Source organism: Equus caballus, chromosome 21, assembly GCF_041296265.1.
Source record: "Equus caballus isolate H_3958 breed thoroughbred chromosome 21, TB-T2T, whole genome shotgun sequence".
NCBI lineage: Eukaryota > Metazoa > Chordata > Mammalia > Perissodactyla > Equidae > Equus > Equus caballus.
The window spans coordinates 10,657,793-10,681,686 of NC_091704.1; the positions used below are offsets into that span (position 1 = coordinate 10,657,793).

A 23,894-nucleotide genomic window follows, 5' to 3' on the forward strand; every position below is an offset into this window, starting at 1 on the left:
CAGAGGCTCCACACATGCTTCGCCTAATGCCCAACCCACTCCAATGATCCTCACACGTCCTGCCCTGAAGAGGCAGAGCTACTTGCCTGCCTGCAGCAGATCTTGGCACACAGCCTATGCAAGTCAAAAGTTGCCTGAGGGCTTGCTGTTGGGTGGGGCCAGTCCCTAGGGTGGGCCACCTGCCCTGCCTTAGCTGGATTAAATACTTGCTGTAATGGGTGGGGCAGATTCCCAGGCTAACAGGCCAGGGGAAGAACTCCAATGGCATCAGCCAGCATCTGTGTCTGCACTCCTGTACTGGATCATGATAACGGCTGCCACCAATTTCTCAGTCCTTGGAGAGCTCTCACATCTCACAGAGATGCACCCAGAGCTTATCAAGTGAGTCTTTCTTCATCAAAGGACTTTGCACCTTTCTTTCTGGTGATTTTAGGTTGCTTTCTGAAACCTGTGAATTTGTGTGTGGGCCCTTTAAGAGGGCTTTTTCAGCTTATGTCCAATAGCTTTCCTAGGGGAATTCCCATTCTATTTACTAGCCAGCAAAGCCAGATATTCTGAGACTCATCTCAGTTGTACGGAGTCTGAAGGGTGCTTATAGCAGTAATGCTTCCCAGTTCAGATCCCCCACTCCTCCAGGGAAGGCTGTGTACCTTAGGGTTTTTCCAACCCAGATGTGAAGCTCCATGGTTCATGAAGGTGATGCTTTTATATACAGAAGGAATTTCTCCCTCTTCTACCTCAGTTGGGACTGTCCCCTGTTTTGGGGGTCCTTTTTATCCAGTTCCCACTTCTCTCTCTGGTGTAATTGTTCAAAAAATGGTTATTGGTTTGTTGTTTTCATGCGAGGAGGTGAGTTCAGAGTCTGCCTATGCTGCTATCTTGACACCAACCCCTCACAAAAATAATTAAAGGCAAGTAGACATCCTGATGTTTCACCCCATTTCAGTTTGCATGTCTGAAAAATTTGGACACTTTGCTACATAATCCAAGGCCGTTATCACACTACAGGAGTGTAACAAATTAAATCAAATTTATATTTCTGGGCACAGAGGACTGAAATTGGGCCAAGCCATCTTATGATGGGTGGGGGAGCATGGGTCACTAGTTGGTAAGCCCATTGGACCTCTGTAAATTTGTAAGTTCCCATTCAAATGATTTCTACTCTGCATAGAAACACATTTATTGCCTTCTCCTTTACCACGTTGGTTTATATTCATATGCCAGGATTCACCTACAATGGAATTTCCTTCAGGAAGCCTTCTCTATTACAGCTCCCAAGTATGGACTGGTTCACATCATATCATTTATAATTTCAATCACCTATTCTTGTTATTGCCAGCTACACCATCAACTTCGCAGGTTAGGGACACAGAGCACTCATTGGGCACTGGGGAGGGTTGCAAATCTCCCTACATGTGCAACCTCTCTCCAGGCAACTTCTTAGTGATATATTGTCCAATATGGAGTATCAAGTGCCTTTTTAAATAAAAATTAATTTTAATTAAATAAAATTAAAAATCAGGTACCTTAGTAACATTAAAATCAGTATTGATAAAAACCAGTCACAACACCACCCTTCAATTAGTTGGTAGCCACATGTGGCTTTGTACTGGATAGCACAGATATAGAACATTTCCATCATTACAGAAAGTTCTAGTGTATCCTTCTGATCTAGAGCAGGACTTGGCAAAATACAGCCCATGAGTCATCAGGCCCATACCTATTTTCATACAGCCCATGGATCAGAAAACAGGCCCATCCTGTCACATCTGCCAAGGCTGGTTCACACACAGCTGAAGGTCCTCCATGGTCATCTGACCAAGTGTTTTCAATGCAGAGATAATGAAGCAAGTGTCCAGACGGGGAAGGTGACTAGCCTGAGACCACAGAGCCATCTGAGAGAAGGCAAGTGCCTGCAATCTCCCACTGGGAGCCCTTTTCTCTCCCTCAGTGGTGGGAAAAGCCTGGGGGACTATGCCATCTCCTGCTGATCTGAGAAAGTTGAATGCTGTCCCATCCACAGGCATCCAGATTCCCAGGAAGGACCCCAGGTGTGGAAGTTGGAAACGACACTCAAATCCAATGTGCAGGGAGCCTTACCATCCATGAGGACACTGTTCTTGTCCAGGGCAAAGCTCTGCAGCTGGGTGCCATCCTGCGTCAGATACAAGAATTCCTCACAGATCACAACTCTATCCATTCTGTGTCCCAGTGGTGATAAGTTACACAGGGAGGCCACCCTACTGTGGTTACTGCAGGGGACAGACCTGGAAGGGCACAAGGGGTGAACAAGATTGTCTGGAGTTCTACCCTGATTCTAGATGCCCTGCTTCTAGGGCCTATTTAAGAGAACTTTCAGCAAGGATGTCAACATTTGTGTCTTCCCTATCCAATAGAATCATTATTAGCCCCAGGTGGTTTCTGAGCACTTAAAATGTGGCTAATGTGTGTGAGCGAGGAACTAAATTTCTCATGTCATGTAAGTTAATGTAATTAATTTATAAATAAATAGCCACAGGGAGAACGTTTCTGAAATGTCGGAGTAAGGACTTCTGAAAATCCATGCAAACAATGAGAGCACTGGTGAAAATGGTAAAAAATCAAGTTTTACAGAAGTCTAGAAGTTAACTAAATGCTTGCAACAATCTGAGGAGTGTATAGTTAAGAAAGACAGTGGAATCTTGGTAAAGGGAATAATCTCAGTGGCATTAAAATTTGTGCTGTTCCCATCCTACTCTGATCATAGCCTTAGCAACTTGGAAAACCATCAGTCTCAGAACCATGGTAGATGTAAAAACCAGCAGCCTAACAGGCATAATGGGTTTGGAGTTCACAAAGACCCATCCCCATTGAATTTCACCATCTGACCTACCTGGCAGCTCCTTGTAAATGTCCAATTTGGGGGGCTTCTCTTGAGTTGACTCAGAGCTTGCTCAGTGAGGAGAGCCTCCCCTAGTGTACTTACCAGAACAATTAGTGGTACATGTTTCCTATTGTAGCTACCTGAGCAAGCTATACTAGTTGAGGCAAGTGAGAGGTGAGTGAAAAACTGAAAAGAAAAATTAGGAGAATGACATGTGTATGAGGGCTCTGAAAAGCTCCAATGTATTGGTGAGGATCTAGAAGGTCACAAGTGTGCAGGGCTCTGTGCATGCCCAGGAAAGACTAGAGAAGGTCTCAATCTCTCACCTCTAGCTGAAAGTGTGGCTTCCCATCTGGAAAATTGATTCATGTAACTGGCCATATTAATAGAATAATGGAAAAATGCCACTTGATCTTGATACAGACATACAAAAGAGAATTTGACAAAATACAACATCCTTCAGGATTAAAAAAAAAACAACACTCAACACATTAAGAACAGAAAGGAACTTTATCAATCTAATAAGTAAAATCCTTGAAAACCGACAGGTCATATCACAGTCGATGGTGAAAGACTGATAATTTCCCCCTAAGACCAGGGACAAAACAATGTTGTCGGCCCTCGTTTCATATGTTATTCACCCTGAACTAGAGGTTCTAATGAGGGCACTTAGGCAAGAAAAATTTTAAAAAGGCATCTAAATTCAAAAGGAACATGTAAAATTATTTCCTTTTGCAGATGACTTGATGATTTATATAGAAAACCCTAAGAAATGAAAACATATAGTATATGAATCAGATCTAAAATAACAAGAGAGGGTCTCCCTATGGAGGTTTGAGGAAGGTGCCACCCAACCAGAACTTGGGCTGATTGTTAAAGAGGAAATAAAATAGAACAGTATAAGTAATGATCATAGTAATTCTAAGCTCTGCATGAACACTTACCACTGACAAAAAGGCTGTCCTTGATCAGGTGGTGGAGGCCCCTGTGTGACATGGTGGGTCAGCTGTTTCAGATCCCAGGAATGCTGCTCTCGGTCACACGGGGTCTCTGTCACACTCTCTGTCATGAGCCACGGGGTGAGCATAGTAGGTGCAGACAGAATCCACACCAGTAGCTGCCCCATCCTTCTGAGGCCCGGGGAGAGAGGGCCTCTAGAGAGATATCCTGAAACCTCTGAAAATGGGGGCCAGAGTGAGGAAGGAGCAAATTGGCAGTCATTGTGAAGACTGAAAAATGGAGTGGTCACCAAAAGTGGTCATGACTGGCAAATTCTATGGAAAGGAACTTACCTGAGGGAAACCAGTTTACAATCCATATATAAGGGGCCCAGGCTACTCTTCCTGAACAAGGATCAAAGCTGTGGAGAAAGGAGGAGGAGGGTGAACAGGAGAGACAGTATGTGGGGAGTGGCTGGCTGGGACTCATCTTACCAGAAGCTGAGGGCACCAGGGTCTCATCAGGTGCTGCAGGACTCTCCCAGTGGAGTTGAACGTGCCTGAGCCCTTGCTCATGTCTGTTGAATACTGGAGGTTGGAGATGCTGAAGCTGAGGGTGAGGGTCTTCAGGTCGTGCCTCAGCTGCAATAAGACATGGGGAGAGATGGCCATCACGGAGAGCTGGCCTGAGACCAGATCAGGGGCCCACATTCATTATAATCTGTTGTCTTCTCTCCCAGTGGCACCACCACCCACTGACGTGGTCATCCATGTTGAAGCCAGTATTTCTGCTCAGATCCTCCTCCGTCACTTCCTAGTAACACCAATTCCACTTGCAGAATGGTCCTCAGTACATTTCTTCTCTCCATCCATGTCCCAGCTCAGTCTTATCTTTTCTCACCAGAAACAACACCCTAACAGACTCACTGGATGCTCTGTCTAAAGGATGTTCTCTGCCTTGAACATTAGAAAAAATTTTTGAAAGGAAAACCTCACTAGGAGCACTCCTGCTCTAGTAACACCCATGGCTCCCTGAGGTCTTCAGCATTAAGTTTACCTTTCTTGACCTGGCACTAAATGCCCTTCTAGATCTGGCTCCCGCTGACTCTTCAGCCTCATTGATCCATTCACTGTGAGTTTGGCTTTGTGCTTCAGGAAAACCAAATTCCTATCAATTCTTCCATACACTATCCTGTTTTTGCCTACTGGGCCTTTCCTCATGGAATTCCCTCTACCAGGAACACTCACCATACCCTATTTTCCTAGGTAACTCTTACTCATTCTTAAAGATCCCAATTAGGCAAAACTTTCTGCAGAAAGTCCTTCCCCTTCAAATGATGCTAGGTGCCTCTCATCAAAGCATCCCCCGCTTGTGTTATATTTATTTCTTAATTTGACAAGACTAGGGGCTCAAGGACTGGCATCTGATTGAATTATTGGTATAATCTTTGTCATCAGCATGACTGCTCTAAAACCAGAATTCCATACCTTGGCTTCCCAGCTCCTGAGTAATAATTGGCTGGTAGATATGTGGGGCTGGAGAGCTTCTCTTGGAAAGGAAGAGGGGCCCCATATACTTGTGGTGGCTTGTGGTGGGTCTGGTTATGAGGGAGTAGGCAGGAACATGGTGCCTGGTTCAGAAGCTGTGGAAAGGGCTGTCATCGGGGGTGGGGGGACAGAGCTCCACACAGAGTGGAGAAGCCCCCCAGGCTCCTCTGTGCTCCACTAGTGCCTGTTCCAGGACAATCATCCACAGGTGAGCCATAAATGTGAGTGACGGAAGGAGGGATTGTGTGAGTAGAGGTAAGAGCAAGCCTGTGAATGAGATGAACCCAAGAGAATGAATGTGGTTGAAGAGAGAGACGGGACAAAGAGATAGGTAGAGGCACAGACAGAGGAGATACTTGGAAGGACAGAGGAAGAGTGGACAAATGGAGGATCAAAGGGAAAGCAGGAAGAATACACACAAGGAAGAGAAGTTGGAGCGATGGGAGGAAAGAGGATGGAAGGAGAGAAGAAGGAAAAACAGGCGAACAGGCAGAAGGACAGTTGGACAGATTGATATCTGGACAGATGGTTGGATGGATAGATGGAAGGAAGGAAGAAAGGAAGGAAAGAATGGATGGAAGGAGCGAGGAAGGAAGGAGTCTGAGAGGAGGCAGAACTGGGAAAATAACACTCCCAAGTTCAGAGGGTGCTTTGACGGTCAGTTAAGCCTGAGAATACAGGACCCCTAACTCCCAGGCTTGTGTCCACCTGTCCCAATGCTGCCTGTTATTTCTCATACAGATAAGCATATGGATATAGAAGAAACTTTGACCCCTACCCTCACAACACACAAAACTCCATTCCTGGACACTTTGACCTAAAGGCGAAAGGTAACATAATAAAGCTCCTAGAAGACAACATAAGAAAACATCTTCAGGACGACAGAGTAGCAAAAACTTCTTAAAGAAGACCCCTCACACACACACAAAAACACTCTCTCTATAAAAAAAAAAAAAGTTGGTAAACTGGAATTCATTAAAATTTAGAATTGCAGTTCGTGAAAAGACACATTACAAGAGGGATTTTGCAACTCACAGGATGGGAAGAGATGTTTCTAATTCTAGTAGTCAAAAGAGGATTCACATACAGAATACATAAAAACTTCAGCATTACAATAAGAAAAAAGGGAAACAACCCAATTTGTTAAAAATGGGCAAAAGACTTGAATAGGCACTTCACAACACAGAGCATCCCAATGTCTAACAAGCATATGTAAAGGTGCTCAAATCACTAGTTATCAGAGAAATGGCAATACAACCACACTGAGATCTTATTCACAACGGCAGAAGGATTAAAACCAGGTATTAAAAGTTGAACTATGGCAGCAAGAGGAGGTGAGGCTGCAGAGCAAGTGGAATTCTCACACATTGCTGGTAGGACTATGAATTTGTACAACCACTTTGGAAAACTGTTTGGCAGGATCTATCTAGTAAAGCAGAGATATACATACAAGGTGACAAGCAATTCTACTCTTAGATATGCAGTCAACTAAAATGCAAACATGTGAACCAAGAGAAAGGAGCAAGAATGATTAGAGCATCATTCTCTTCATTCCTCCAAAGTAGAAAGTACTCAAATATCCATCTACAATAGAATGGATAAATCAATTCCACTATCTAGCTCATGGTGGTTTTAAAAATTGGCCACAAATTCTTTGAGACACAACCCATGAATATGTGAGGTTTAGGTTCCCTCCCCTTGAGTCTAGGCAGGCGTGAACCTACTTCAATCAACAGAGTAGAAGCGTTGCTCTGTGGAAGTGGTGTGATGTGACTTCCAAGGACATGCCACTCTCAGGAAGCTTGCTCAGTGAAGCCAGCCAACAAGCTGTGAAGAGCTAAGGCCTCTTGGAGAATCTCCTCATGGAGAATCTGCAACCAGGGCACAGCCACCTTCATAGCAACTGCTACGCTGGCGATCAGGTGATAAGACTTCGTTCCCAAACAGAAGATGAACCATATGCACTGAAGAAAATAGACCACCAACACAAGCCCTGACACACACCATGTCCATTTATACTTGGTATCTCAAGACCAGGGGCCAAGATGAGGAGGCATGAGTTCATCCCCAAATTCTTGTGATTTTATCCAATACCAGACAGACTGTGCTCACCAAGCATTTCCTAAACCTCCTCCCTTCCTCAAAGGAATCTCCACTTCTACATACTGACATTAAGTTTCCTCTGGTCATATATGATCACCAACCCCAGTACAGCCTTTGTATCGGCAATATCTGAACACTATTTGATCAAGTCACTTGGAACCCAAAAGTGGAATAGAAGTAGAGCAACTTTCAAGTGAAGTTTCCATCTCCATTGAAATTGCACTTCAGATGTACCATTGGAAAAAGAAAATAGCCACTTTTCAAAACAAGAAATGTAGGTGCCCTTATGAACGATCCCAGAGGATTTTGGTCTTCAAGACATCCCAGCCAAGGTACCATCCATGTGAGTGAAAGAGCCTCTAAATCATTCTAGACCCCAACCATAAGAGAACAGGGAAATTTCTCTCTAATAAATTTCTAACCCACGGAATCTGACTAATAAAATGGTTACTGTTTCACTCCACTAATTTGGAGTTCCATGTTATGCAGTTATCAATAACCAAAACTAATGTGTTATGCAGTAATAGATAATCAGATCTACAGAGCTATATAAAAACCAAGCAATTATCTGCAACAACATGGATGAATCTTAGACAGGATTTTTAACAAAAGGGGCCTGGTAGAGAGGAGTACATAGAGTATAATTCCATCTACCTGAGCTCAAAAACTGGCAAAACTAAGCTACAGTGATAGAAGTCAGAGTAGTGGTTACCTTGGGTGGGAGAAATTTCTGCAAAGGGGCATGATAGAGGCTTCTGGAGAGCCAGAATAGTGATAGGGGGTGGCTATTACAATGTGTTTACATTGTTAAAGAAAGTCATTGAGCTAGATACTCTAGATTTGTGCGTTTTTCCCAGTAAGTATGCTATAATTCGAAATGATGTTTTGTCAGTAAAACGTGGTTAACCCAATAGATGCGAGATTATGAAGGACAAATAAAAGGTGACTGCAAGTTGTCAGGCATGATGGACTAGGTAGTGCCATTAAATGAAGAGCTGAACCATGGAGCAAATCAAAACAGGAGCAGAGGCAGAGACCACGTCCTGTTCATTATGTATTCAGGTGTCTACCATAATCCTGAAAACACAGTCAGTCCAGCTTCCAAGATACTCCTCTCCTTTTCATAACAAACTATGGCTCACCCCTTCTTGGTGTCTTCTGTTGCCTCCTTTCTCCCAGCTGCCTCTTAATATTGGGATTCCTCAGGCTTCCATCCTCAGTCCTCCTTTAAGGCATGCATGCATGGGTGCATGTACACACACACCTTTCTCCTGTATTTTTGATCTCGGTTGATGGCATAATCATCTACTCATTCTTTTAAGATAGAAACCTTAGAGTCAACCAAAATTAGGATTGTAGTAACTCAATCAAAAGAAACCTAACAGGATAAACATAACTTCCCAGGGTCAGCCCCAAAACTAATGCACAAAAAACAGATGAATGTATAGTTAGAAAGATCTAGTGGTTTTCTTTTTTCTTTAACTCAATGTATGATGTGGTCATCACTGTATGATGTGCCCATCAAAAGGATAGAGTTGATAATCATATACAGTATGTACAAGAAGAAAGGGAATATTCTTACCTATTCTGATAGAAGAAAAGTGCTCTAATATGAGACATGAGAATCTGTCTTTTGCTAATCAAGCCATGCCTAGTGTAGTGCATTCCCTTCCAAATCCTACTGTTTAAAAATGAATTGAAACAAAAGAGACTACCAATGTGGTGACCTGACATGAAGTCATGTTTTTTCAGGGATGGCTGATGAACTGGAGATGCTTCAACTCAAGAAATCTGAGAATAGTTGACCATCTCTGCATATTTCTAAGGATGTTCCATGGAACTTGGATCCAGATTCTACTTGTGTCTCCAAAAGACAGGATGGGTAGGAGAAATAAGAAAGTACTCTTCTGCTCAATGCAAGAAAGAACTTACTAACTAAGAAACAATAGTGTATGAAAAACAGGATAGGCTGGAGGAAAGGGATGGAACCTACTTAGGCTAATGGAGAAAAGAGGCTGTGAGAAAATAGAGAGTCTCATCTATGAGATCTTTTATACAAATGTAACAGTAACCACTAAACAAAAAATCAGAGCAGAGCCACAATTCATAAATAAAAAGAAAATCTACAAAACCACCACAGAAAACCTCCAAAGTGAAATGGCAGTCAGACATACAAGGGAAGGGAAACAGTGGAAACATAGAACAGCTGGAAAACAAGAGATAAAATGAAAGTATTAAGCCTTCAAATATCAATAATAACTCTAAATGTCAATGGATGGAATTCTCCGATCAAAAGACACAGAGCAGCTGAGTGGATTAAAAAAGAAGACCCAACAATATGCTGCCTCCAGGAAACGCATCTCAGGCCTAAAGACAAACACAGGCTTAGCAGAAAGGGGTGGAAGACAAAACTCCAAGCAAACAGCAAATAAAAGGAAGCAAGTGTTGCCATACTTACATCAGACAAAGCTGACTGCAAGATAAAAAAGACAAGGAGAGACAAAGAGGGGCAGGAGACAATGATAAAAGGGATTTTTCTGCCAAGAGGACATAACACATTAATATATGTGCACTTAACACAGAGACACCAAAGTACATAAAGCAATTATGAGCAGACCTTAAGGGAGAAATTCTCAGCAACACAATCATAGTAGGGGACATCAACACCCCACTTACATCAATAGATAGACCATCCAGACAGAAGGTCGACAGGGAAATAGTGGATTTCAATGAAACACCTGAGCAGATGGGCTTAATAGATATATATATGGAGAGAACATCCCATCCCCAAACAGCAGAATACACATTCTTCTCAAGTACACATGGAACATTCTCAAAGACAGAGTATATGCTTGGACAAAAGGAAAGCCTCAGTAAATTTAAGAAGAATGAAATCATCCCAACCATCTTTTCCAATCACAGTGCTCTGAAGCTGGAAATCAACCATAAGAACAAAACTGAGAAAGTCAGAAATATCTGGAGACTAAACAATATGCTATTTAACAACTATTGGATCACTGAATAAGTCAAAGGGGAAATTACAAAATGATTAGAGGCAAACAAAAATGAAAATACAACATACTAACTCTTATGGGATGCAGTAAATGCAGTCATAAGAGGGAAATTCATACCAGTACAGGCCCACCTGAACAAACAAGAAAAATCTCAAATAAGTAATATAAAATGCACCTAACAGAGCTACAAAAAGAAGAATAGATGAAGGTGAAAGTCAGCAAAAGTAGGGAAATAATAAAAATCAGAGCAGAAAAAATTAAATAGAGACCAAAAAACAGCATAGAAAGGATGAATGAAACTAAGAGGTAGTTCTTTGAGAAGATAAACAAAATTGAAAAACTCTTAGCCAAACTCACCAAACAAAAAGAGAGAAGGCCAAATAAATAAAATAGGAAATTAAAGAGGGGAAACTACAACAGATACTGCAGAAGTACAAAGGATTATAAGAGGATACTATGAAAAACTGTATGCCCACAAGTTCGATAATGTAAAAGAAATGGATGAATTCCTACACTCATGCACCCTCCCAAAAACTGAATCAAGAAGAAATAGGGTATCTGAGTAGACCAATCACAAGTACAGAGATTGAAGCAGTAATTGAAAACTTCCCACAAAACAGAAGTCCAGGGCCAGATGGCTTCTCTGGAGAATTCTACCAAACATTCAAAGAAGATTCGTACCTCTCCTTCTCAAACTATTCAAAAAAATTGAAGAAGATGGAATGCTTCCTAACACATTCTATGAGGCCAACATCGCCCTGATACCAAAAGCAGACAATGGAAACACAAAAAAGGAGAACTACAGGCCAATATTGCTGATGAACATAAATGCAAAAATCCTCAACAAAATATTGGAAAACACAATACAGCAATACATAACAAGGATAGTACACCATGATCAAGTGGGATTTATTCCAGGGATGCTAGGATGGTTCAACATCTGCAAATCAATCAATGTAATACACCACATTTACAAAATGAGGAATAAGAATCACGTGATCATTGCAATAAATTCACAGAAAGCATTTGACAAGATCCAACATCCATTTATGATAAAAGCTATCAATAAAATGACTATAGAAGGAAAGTACAACATACTAAAGGCCATATATGACAAACCCACAGCCAACATAATCCTTAATGGTGAAAAACTGAAAGCCATCCCTCTGAGAACAGGAACAAGACAAGGTGCCACTCTTGCCACTTTTATTCAACGTACTACTGGAAGTATTGGCCAGAGCAATTAGGCAAGAAAAATAAATAAAAAGAATCCAAATTGGAAAGGAAAAAGTGAAACTTTCGTTATTTGCCGATGATATCATCCTATATCATCTCATCCTATATATAGAAAACCCTAAAAAATCCTCCAGAAAAATATTAGAAATAACTACAGCAAAGTTGCAAGGTACGAAATCAATTTTAAAAAATCAGTTGCATTCCTATACACTAACAGTGAACTAGCAGAAAAAGAAATCAAGAATACAATCCCATTTACAATTACAACAAAAAGAATAAAATACCTAGGAATAAACTTAACCAAAGAGGTAGAAGACGTGTACAGTGAAAACTATAAGAAATTATTGAAAAAAATTATAGAAAATATAAAGAAATTGAAAGATATGCCATGTTCATGGGTCAAAAGAATAAACATAGTTAAATGTCCATACTAGCTAAAGCAACCTACATATTCAATGCAATCCCAATCAAAATCCCATTGACATTCTTCACAGAAACAGTACAAAAAATCCAAAAATTCATATGGAACAACAGAAGACTCCAAATAGCCAAAGCAATCCTGAGAAAAAAGAAAATAGCTGGAGGCATCACAACCCCTGACTTCAAAACATACTACAAAGCTATAGTAATAAAACAAACAAACAGATCAATGGATAAGAATGGGAAACCCAGAAATAAAATCACACATCTATGGACAGTTAATCTTTGACAAATGAGCCAAGAACATACAAGGGAGAAAGGGAAGTCTCTTCAATAAATGGTTTTGGGAAAACTGGACAGCTACATGCAAAAGAATGAAAGTAGACCATTATCTTGCACCATACACAAAAATTAATTCTAAATGTATTAAAGATTTGAATGCAAGACCTGAAAGCATAAAACTCCTAGAATAAAATATAGGCAATATAGTCTTTGACATTGGTCTTAGACTCTTCTTTTCAAATACCCTGTCTACTCAGCCAAGGGAAACAAAAGAAAAGCTTAACAAATGGGACTACATCAGACTATAAAGCTTCTTCAAAGGAAAGAAAATCAGGAACAAAATGGAAAGACAACCCATCAACTGAGAGAAAATATTTGCAAATAATTTATCAGACAAGGGGTTGATCTCCAAAATATATGAAGAACTCATGCAAATCAAAAAAAAAAAAAAACCCAATCAAAAAATGGGCAGAGGATATGAACAGACATTTTTTCAAGGAAGATAGACAGATGGCCAACTGACACATGAAATGATGCTCAACATCACTAATTATTAGGGAAATGAAAATCAAAACTACAATGAGATATCACATTCCACTAGTCAGAATGGCTGAAATTACCAAGATAAAAACCAGCAAATGTTGTAGAGCATATGGAGAAAGGGTAACGCTGCATACACTGCTGGTGGCAATGCAAACTGGCACAGCTACTATGGAAAAGAATATGGAGATTTCTCAAAAAATTAGAAATAGCATATGATCAACCTATCCTACTACTGGGTATTTATCCAAGGAACTGGAAATCAAAGATCCAAAGAGACTTATACTCTACTATATTCATTGCAGCATTATTCACAACAGCTAATGTGTGAAAACAACCCAACTTCCTATCTATAGATGAATGGATAAAGAAGATGTGGTATATATATATATACAATGGAAAACTACTCATCCATAAAAAAGACAAAACCATCCTATTTGCAACAACGTTGATGGAAGTTGAGGGTATGACGTTAAGTGAAATAGACAGAGAAAGACAAACACTGCATGACTTCATGAGTATGTAGAAGATAACAAATACATGGATAAAGGAATAGATTAGTGGTTACCAGAGTGGAAGGGGTTTGGGGGGGGTGGACGAAAGGGATAAAGGGGCACATATGTGTGGTGATGGAGAAAAACTAGACTACGGGGCCTGAGCGTGATGGAGAGTATTCAGGAATTGATAAACAACAACGTACACCTGAAATTACTCAATGTTATAAACCACTATAATCCCAATAAAATTACTTGGGAAAAAAAGTGGCTACACTGTTTCTGTCATAAAGTACCTTTCTCCACCATGTGACTGGTACATTGTAAAGTCTTATTTAATCTTTCAAAGAAATGTTTACACTCAAAAATTTACCTCCCAGAAGATAACAAACTGAGTTTTACCTGCTAGGCAAACTGATTTATTATTCACCTCTACTTCTCCCTAACAAATGATCTTTTTACTTCTTAATCTTTAAGTTGTTGGTGTTTGATTTAATTTTTTCTAATGCGTGAACATAATTGTTTTTACCATTATTATATGACCACATCCAATGGTAGTTTTTCAAATCATAATTTATTTTTTATGATTGTCATCAAAATTTAATCACCCATAAGCTATACCAGGCACTGGGGTTTTAGTGAAAGAAAGCAATATTGCCTTTTTTGGTGTTTGATTCCAGTGAGGAAACATTACATTACATAAAAATACAAATAAATAGAGAGTCCGGAAAGTAATTTGTGTTAAAATAAATTAGAAGAGAGAAATCTGTAATACTTATCTCTTTTTCCAAATATTAGATGGAAAGATAAGATGTGGTATTAAAAATCAGAAGGGAGCATAACACTTGAGAGGCCTTATTTTTTTCATGCTAAACTACCTACTATGTTTGGTGTCTCCAAAATAATTTAGTCAATTTTACGCTAGGTGGTTTGTGTTGATTGAACAACATGAATAGACTCTTCCCTTTATGTGATGAAATTGTAATTGTGAAATTTTCTTTTTTAATTTGTTTTTCTTAATGTACAAGTTTTATAAGGAATTTATAAAACATAAGAAAATTTCCTTATAAGGAAATTTTAATTATAGAGTTTAAACCACAGTCACGTAGTAGAAGTAAAGAAACATAGATAAGACCACTTGATTCTTAGAAGTGAAGACCACTTCTACAAATTTCAGGAATGTTATTTCTGAATAAACCTTTGTGTTCTTTAAGACAAACGAGCCAATAAACATGCCTGACACATTTTTGAAAAGTTTTTACTATAAAATTTTTGGAGTGAGTCTAATCTCAAACCACCTCAGATGTAAGCTATGACAAATCCTTATTGGAAAAATTACAAGTGAAAAAATATGATGGAATTGTAAATAAAACCTTAACTAGCAATGAAAGACTAACAAGATAGGTGGGTTACCTACTTTATATAATGCTGCTGATTGTTTTTAAAAAAGAAAATATGCATCTCTTAAAAGTTGAAAATAATTATTTTAGTTGAAGGATTACAAGTTATAATTTACTTTCAAAATCATGTTACACCTTAAAAATGTTATCCAAGTGTTATTTATAAAGCCTTTGGGAAACGTTGAAGGAAACTTAATTATATCATTATATTCTAAATCTACTTCCAAAAGTTAAACATTCATATTTGTATGTACTTAAATTACTACAGATACCCATCTATTTATATTTATATTTATAACTCTATCTACCTGTCTATCTATCATCACCTCTCTATAACTATACTACTCTAAGTATAATGGTAAATGTGTGTTTAACATATACTTATAATATTCTTTGGTATAAAAATGTGAAAGGGACTGAAAAAATAAGGATGCTAGAACAAAAAGTAAGATTAATTGATTTATTTCGTATTCCTTAATTTGCTCAGTGTCACAACACAAAACTGCTAGTCATAGTGTGGTTAGACAGGATTTGCTTCATAAGAAGTAACATCACTTTTTACATTGGCAAGGGAGCAGACTAATATTCAGATGAGAGTAAATAATATTTCTTATAAATCATGAGAAAAAAGCTACATAAATATTAAGGTAAAAACTATTTTCTATACATATTGAGAAATCTTAGTAAAGGCTGATAGCCCAATTATTAATATAGGTGACAAATAAATATGGGTGAGTAACATTTAATAAATACAGTGATATTTAATATTACTACATTTTTGACAAGTTTGTTTTAAATATCAGTCACTGATTGTTTACTAAGGAGCTATTTATTGCATATTAATCTATTTACATACAATATATTTAACTGCTTTAATGCTCAATCTTGACTGAATGATCAAGCCACTATTTATAATAATAACCCATAATCCAGCACTTTATTTTTAGTTTGGATATATGCCTTTATGTATAAATTCTTCATCTTTAAATACTAGAAGTTATGTCTCCTCTTTATTAATATCCTGTAAGTGATGAGCGTATTGAGTTATCTAAAGCTGATGTCAATAAATACAGGTACTGTGAATCCTTTATTTTGGATCTATAATAGAACAATTTAAGAATTTAATTACAATTTTCCCTTGGACATCAAATGATAGTTGGCAGAAATCAAAGAATACAATTTGTTTTTTTGGAGGAAGATTAGTCCTGAGCTAACATCTGCTGCCAATCCTCCTCTTTTTGCTGAGGAAGAATGGCCCTGAGCTAACACCTGTGCCCGTCTTCCTCTACTTTTACATGTGGGACGCCTACCACAACATGGCTTGCCAAGCGATGTCATGTCTGCACCCAGGATCCAAACCGGCGAACCCCGGGCCATCAAAGCAGAACATGTGAACTTAACTGCTATGCCACCAGGCCGGCCCCGCAAAAAATACAAATTTAAAACTGTTATCTTTTTAAACTCATTATTTACCCTTTTCAGTATACCTGATATATTTGACCATCACACATATGTCTTATTTAAAATGGTTAATATGTTAGCTAATGTTGTGGGGTTTTATTAATAATTCACATATATCAGGTATGGCAAAACAGCAGACATTGAGCAATATTCAGAAAGTTCAGTTAGTGAGACTGAACCATCTTTACATACAATTGGAAAAGAAGGAAGCCAGTCCTATAGATATCCCTCTAAAGTCATCCACTTTAACTGTGTATATGATAGTGAAACATTCTCTTTATATATTTCAACTAATCTCTATATTATTTTTTATTTAATATTGATATTCTTAGTCTCTTCTGTAACATCTGCACAGATAGTGCTGCACATTTTCCTAATAAATGGTAAATAAAGATTATTTTAAAATACTGATTCTTGAATCAATGAAAACAGCATAAATAAATAATTGTCAACCATTTGTTATATTTATACACTGGAAATGAGTTTACATGCTGCCTGATATTAATATCGTTACCTTTGATATTACAGCAATGTTTATAAAACAAATTATAAAAACAACTCCTGTGATTGCTATTCTCTTCAAAGAAGTGACTATTCATTTACTTGGTCAATTAATGAAATTATTAATTGCTCAACAAAAAAAGTTGGGCTATTACATTAATATCCTTCCATAGTTTCAATTCAAATGTCCCGCCCATCTCTAAAGAATTTTCTTTTTAAAGTAAATCAAAGTTTGCAAGGAAATGATCACTTAAGGGAGAATGAGAAGGAAAACATTAACCATGATAGTAAGCACAAATTACTCACTCTTGAAAATTGTGTGTTCTTAACCTGGAGAGGAGAACAAATGTTTCCCTTGTTAGCTTCTCTAAATTAAAGGCTTCAAGATGGTTTAACCAAATTTACCTATACAGACAATGTTTGTGAGTGCCTTTAGATAAACCAAAGACCATTCCTATGTTGTGTAAACATGTCAATCATGTTCTGCCTTATCTAAAAGTGTAGACATACCCCTGCCACCACCAATAAAGTCTCGGGGGACAGAGTTTTTACCATCTAATGATGGCCAGTTTCCCAAGGGTAAATAAACATGTAGTAATTTCCAGAACACATGTAAATAGGACCCAGTTAAAATACAAGATGTTAGATACCTAACACTTCGGAGTGGCGACTGGGAATGTAGTCATGTGATAGGAACCGTAACTAATGTTTTGTTAAATTAGACTATTTCACTAATAGCACAGGTACAAATACCTGTCCTGGGCCACTTCCCAAGAATCTCTCCCCAGTTCTCTGCACACGTGTTTAGGATCCTTACACCCTGCTGGTGGAGTGGCCCACTTATCACTCTGCAATGTCCTTGTTCCCATCGAATATCTCTCCTGTCAGCCGGCGTTGTCTGAATTGGTGTACTACTCCAGTTTTCTTTTCAGCATTACTTATACAACATATACATTATCCTTTCAACTTGTATGAATACTTTAAGATCAACCTCTAAGTGCATAATTTAGTTTTATTTTTATTCTAAGAAACTTTGCCTTCTAATTGGAGTATTTATTCTATTTATATGCCATAAAATCACTGATATTGGACATCTAGGCACCATTATCACTGTTTGCCACTGTTTGCTCTTTATTCTGCCTGTTCTGTACTCCTTGTTGCCTTCTTTGGGTTTATTCATCCATAATGATTCTATTTCTCCCCTACCTCAGGAGCTTCTGATTAATATTCTCTCACTGTTTATGCAGTCTTTATAGAATGCTCCCTTGTTTTAATAAAGTCCATATCATTTTCCTTGGACCACTTCATGGACAATGCAGGGACCTTAGAAGCTCCTTTATTTTTCCTGCCGTTGGTGTTATTATTGACATCTTTTTAAATTTCATATGAGCGTAAACTCCCAAAGCATTACCATATTGCTTTACACTTTCAATAAATATTTAGATGTGCCCACATATTTATCTTTTCCTTCAGTCTCTGCTCTACTGGCAACTCTGAGCTGCCTCTTGTGGTCAACATCTGCCTTTTGTTGTTGGTCCTCAGGTGACAAATTCTCTTAGTTATCTGCCTGGAGACAGCAGTCCAGGTTGGCTGTTCCCAGTGTCAGCACTTTTGTGTACATTTTCTTCTGTGCTTCATTCCACTTGCTGAGAAGTTGGGGGTCATCAACTTCTGCTCTTTGACAAGAATTGTCTCTGCTCTCATCATGCTTTAGGATTTATCTTTGTGTTTCAAAGCTCTGCAGTAGTTGATGGGCCTTTCTTTGGACCCCTCCTGTGTCGTGTTCTTAATGCTTCTGAAATCATTCGCTTGGTGTTTTTTTTCTTGTTTGAGAACATTTGAGGCTTCTCCTGACATGTGGCCTGTTTCCTCTCTCTCCTTTTTCTGGGGCTCCAGTTACACTACCCCTGATCTTCCCTCATACCCTATGTGTGGGAGGCTCTTTCCATCACCACCCATCCTTGGGTTTCTCATGCAACAGTCTCAGTATTTCCTTCTGCTCTGTTTTCCTGTTCACTAATTATCTCTTCAGCTGCACAGAATTTGTTTTACAATCCAGCTATTATGTTCCTATTTCCAGTTAATATATTTTGTTATAAATTCTCTTAGAATTTTTCATAGTTTCCAAAAATTGTCTGACAAAATTCTCAAAAAAGTTATTTAATTCCTTGAACAAATCAGTTATAATTATTTTAAAACCAGTGTCTTATAATGTCTTGTAAATATAATATCTAGATCTACTCTAGCTTTTTTTTTTCTTGTCTTGATTTTTGGACAATTCCTTTTCCTTGTTCACCTGGTTACTTCTGATGAGTGCAGGACACTGTGGTGAAAACCTACGGAAAAATGTGAGGCTCTGGGAAAGTCTCATCTTCCCCCAGGGTTTCCTTGCCTGTGGTAGGCAAATATTAAACCGAGGGATTCTTATGGTGTAACTTAATGGTCCCACCCCTATTGGAACTGGTTTATTTCTGGGACCATTACTTGTAGGATGTCAGGGTCTCGATGAAAGCTTCAGGTGCTCTCAAGACCCTCCCTCTGATGGATGCCCACTGCCAGACCCACAAGAAAGCTCCTCAGCTGGTCCTTTCCAAACCAGCTGCTACCGAAAGGCAAATCTGGACACAGCTCCAGGCCCACGGCTTGGCTGCTCTCCTCCCCAGGTGCTGACCTAGAGGCTCTTGCTGCCAAAGTAGCTCTCAAAACCATCAAATATATATATTTTTTCAAATTATGTTCAGACTTTCTACCATAAGTAGAATAACCTGGGTGAGTCAGAAAAAGAAAATAAAATGTGAAGCTCTTCCAACCTGGATACCTAGGGGCACAAAGTGGTAGTGAGCCCCTTTCTTCTGTAAAAGATGAGCCCGCTGGCATCTCCCCAGCATCTGCAGCCACAGAGAGAGCTGTAGGAAGCACGGCGTGATGCACCTGCCTTGTGGAAAGGAGGAAGAGTGTCCTTCCTCAGCATTTGTGGTTCATGCCCAAATCCCGTTATGCTTCAACTTTAATGGGTTGATTGTGGACTCCCTGTCAATTCATTAACCAGAGGATATAGAAGGAGGTTAATAAAAGCAGGGTCTACACTTGCAGAGATGGCCACTGGTGGTGAAGTGGAGCTGCAAGACTGGGAATTTCTCGTGCATTTCAGTTTTCCAGGTTTTGGCTGCAGTGACAGTCCCCACTGCACATCTGTGGACAAGAACTGGACCTTTATTATCCTGATGCTGATGAATGTGTGAAAACAAAACATGTGATTCACAGAGCAGCTCCCCTCAGGCTGCAAGGCTGACCCAGGACGGGCTGGAGGAGACGCAAGCCAGTTCTAGACAGTTCTCAGGAGGCCACTTTCCATAAGCTCACACCTGAGCAGCAAGTTTCCAGTTTCAAATTTTTTCTTTAGACCATGTCCAATTGTAATATAGATTGAAGAAGGGCCATAAGCTTTGCACAAGCTTTGTAAATGAACTTTGACATCCTTTAAAAAGGTATGTTTTTATATTGAATTCTTTATTCATTCAAGTATAAATTACCTCTATAGTTGCAAAAACTTATGACACAACTTGACTTTTTTTAGTTTCATCTAATTTATTTAGTGGTATGTGTGCATTTCTGCAAGACTAGATAAGTAAAAAATGAAAAAAATTTGGAAGGCCTCAATTCACAAAAATTAGATTTTAGAAAATAATCCAATTTGAGTTCCTCCTGAGTACTATCAGCTTAATTTGAAAGGACGTTAATTTCTCTAGAAATGAACTAGTTAATTAAGAGTTAGCAGGTAATTAATGTGCAGTTATATGCAGTGGTGTTTAATGAAAGCAATAAGAAAGGATCTATTAATAATCGGTATTTAAAGTTTCATTTGAGAATATTAAAAAGATAATCTGGTGTATTGCCAGATCAGAAGGAAAGCTCCTCGTATAGTTGGGGCAAATTTGGTAAAAAGTAAAAGTTAAAAAAAAAAGTGTTGGCATCTTTATGAAGTAAAGCTTCATATATAGATTCTCAATTAGTTTTTACTGGACATGAAATGAAACACTTGTTTTCAACTTTAATTCCTTTTTAATAAATCATCATCAGCACCTGGGCAAGTTTCCCAGCCACTTACCTGAACGCAGGTGGCTCCGGGCATGGGAGGTCCTGTTCACAGGCCTGCAGGTCTGGGCCAGTGGTGCATCTCACTGGGGCTGCTGATGGAGTCTCTGGCTGCGTCATGCTCTAAAATGCTTGAAGTGAAGTCACAAAACATCAATTCTAAAAGCTTTTCAGACTAATCCTAAGTGATAAAAGTAAGATCAGGAAAATCAATCTTTCAATTAAGGAAATTTGAATATGTATTTATCTAAACATAAATCTATGTCTATGTGTATTTATGAATGTTTACATAAGTGTATAAAATTCTGGGAGACACGGAAAAATGTATCCAGTGGATAATGGGGGGATTATGTTGACTTTTAAAAATGTTTACAGTTTTCTTGCAATAAGCATATGCTATTTTTTATTAAAAAACATTCAACATCTAAAAATAGTTTACTGTTCATTCTGAGCCTGAGGTCATAGTCAGTGTGAAGGTCCTGGGACTGAACCAGAAATGGGGGTAATGTAGGATCAAGGCATCTCCAGGGAAAGCGGTCTGGTGGAGGGGTCATCTGATGCTTCCAGAGGGTTCTGGAAAGTTCTAAGAAGGCAGTAGGATTTCTGTGTAAAGCAGCCAACTCCGCAATCCAGGTGTTAAGGCGAGGCCACCGATGCCCAGGGAGTCCTCCAAAATCCTTCCCTTGCTGTCCTTGGGGCCACCCTCCCCGATCCTATTCTGCTCTGGGCCCCACCGTGACTCAGTTTCCTACCCTGGTGTCAGTACAGAGACTCAAACACCAGGAGCAGCTGCCCACAGCTGCTGCAGAGCCTTGGCCACCATGGGCTCTGCAAGGCCACAACCCGGCCTCTGCTGCCCCACAGCCCCATTGCACTCATGCGAGCTGCCAACAGGTTCCCTCCTCAGGGCCCTCCCACAACCCCCCTGCTTACCTGCAGTCCAGGGTCACGGGGTCAAGGTTGAAAGGCCTGACTATGACAGATGCATTACCCAGCACATCCTGAGGCTGATGGACTTGCTGGACAGTGAGTGTCCTCTGCAGACAATATGCCCACTCTGTTCAACAGAGAGAGATGAGCCTGCGTTTGAGGCCTTACCCAGCCGAGGCCACTTGAACGCTGGGAGGGGCAGAGAGGGTATGCCAGAGGCAAGGGCAGAGGTTCAGAGAGCTTCCTCCACCACAATTCTTCTCGTTTCCTAAGAAAAGCTGATGGGGAGCAGACGTGTGGTGTGATGCCCACACGTTAGCTGCGCTTGAAAAATGCAAGACAGAGCCCTGGGCTCTGTTGTTTCCTCAGTGAAGACTCTTGACACAGTCTCCTTCTGGTGTTGAGTGTGTGACATCAGCCTGGGTCTGCCCGGCACATTCCCAGCCCCCAGTCTGCCATCCCCACTCCCTGCTGAGGACCCACTCAGTCTTCTTCTCAAGGGCCATGAGACTTGTTCAGACATGTTCCAGACGTCACAGTCGTGCCTGTTTAAGGATGTTCTACCTGCGCCAGGTAGGGTCACAGTCAATGAGGTGCATATCTGGCTGCATGTTCAAGTTGTACTTATTAAGGATCATTTCTTAAATTTCACGTGTAGACACAGCTGGAGGTCACTGTGGTCTAGGGCTGCCCTGAACCCGGAGCATCCTGCCTTTCTGAGGCTTTACGAATATGGAGGACATCACAGACTTCTTCGGGCATTCACGGGCTGGCCTGTATGTTGGCATATAACGAAAATGACCACTTCAGATTTTGACCGATATCACCAGTTGTCTTCCAAAACAGTTTAAAACCATCCATAGTCCCGTCGACAAAATATGAGCACATGCATTTCCTATACATTTGTGATGTTTTAATATGAAATGAGAAACTGTATCTCTTTTATCATTATTTATAAATTGATTAGTGAGGCTGGGCCCCTTCACACATGTTAATTGGACATTTCTATTCCCTTTACTCTGAGTTACACACAAATATTCTTTATTCAATTTCCTTTTGGAATGCTTGTCTGTTTCATATTGAAATACAAAGATTTTTTGAATATCTAAATATTAATCCTTTGTGCCACTTCTTAGTGAAAGTGTGTCTATTTTATTTTTCTTTAAAAACAATTTAGGGGGCAACCAGGTGGCATAGTGGTTGAGTTCGCATGCTCAGCTTTGGCAGCTCAGGGTTCATGGGTTTGAATCCCAGCTACAGACCTACACACCTACACACCAGTCATCAAGCCATGTTGTGGCAGCGGCACACATGAAAAACAGAGGAAGATTGGCCCGGGTGTTAGCCCAGGGCCAATCTTCCTCAACAGCAACAACAACAGAAAGAATTTAACTTTCAATTTCCTGGGTAAGGTTCCCATGTCCCTTCAGTCAGTTTCTTGGTCCTGACTCCTGATCAAACACTGTTCCATTTGCTATGTCTGTTTGTCCCTTCTCTTTGCTTCTCTTTCTCCTCTTGGGGTGACTTGACCACGGTCTGGTTTCTCTTTGGTGTTTTTCCATGTGTTTCTGTTTCTCTTGTGGTTGAAATGTGGACATTCTAGGCTTTTTCTTCCTCTGGTTATTCTAAGTGTCTAAAACCAGGTATATTGTAAACAAATATCTTTCAAAACCAAGATTGAGTAATTGCCACTATATCCCCTGAGCTACAGAATCACTTCTGCATGATTTGACTCCACATTATTTACCATTTTGAAATAATCTTGGAATTCTAGTCCAGATTGCTTTCTTTTATATCCAAAGTATTATGCTATAAAGAATTTAAGAAAAATGCACATTCTAGGGTTTTATTACCACATCCTCCAAATCTTTCATGCTTCTTTATTTTCCTGCACTCCATCGTTTTGCCTTTCTTGCAATATATTCTGCTATGATCATCCTCTGAAAGGCCTCTATCCTCCCCTGTCTTTTCATGATAGTTGGGTTTGGAATCAGCCTTAAAAACCTAGGAGGCGATATTGTGTATTCCTCTGACAAGCTTGGAGATTTAGCAATTGAATCTGCAATCTT

The 23,894-nt window shown here is 39.6% G+C and overlaps 1 protein-coding gene across 1 annotated transcript in view; it reads right to left on the reverse strand.

The window, feature by feature from the left end:
- The window catches only part of LOC138919875 (ral guanine nucleotide dissociation stimulator-like), a 136,441-nt gene that overhangs the window by 52,858 nt on the left and 59,689 nt on the right, over positions 1-23,894 (reverse strand). The window contains exons 2-7 of the mRNA XM_070246463.1: positions 21,829-22,599; positions 20,909-21,026; positions 4,297-4,443; positions 4,156-4,223; positions 3,808-4,039; positions 2,101-2,267 (exon numbers count right to left, since the gene is read on the reverse strand). Coding sequence (XP_070102564.1) covers positions 2,101-2,267; positions 3,808-3,989 — 349 coding nt within the window. The 5' untranslated portion in view covers positions 3,990-4,039; positions 4,156-4,223; positions 4,297-4,443; positions 20,909-21,026; positions 21,829-22,599. The remainder of the gene's footprint in view (positions 1-2,100; positions 2,268-3,807; positions 4,040-4,155; positions 4,224-4,296; positions 4,444-20,908; positions 21,027-21,828; positions 22,600-23,894) is intronic.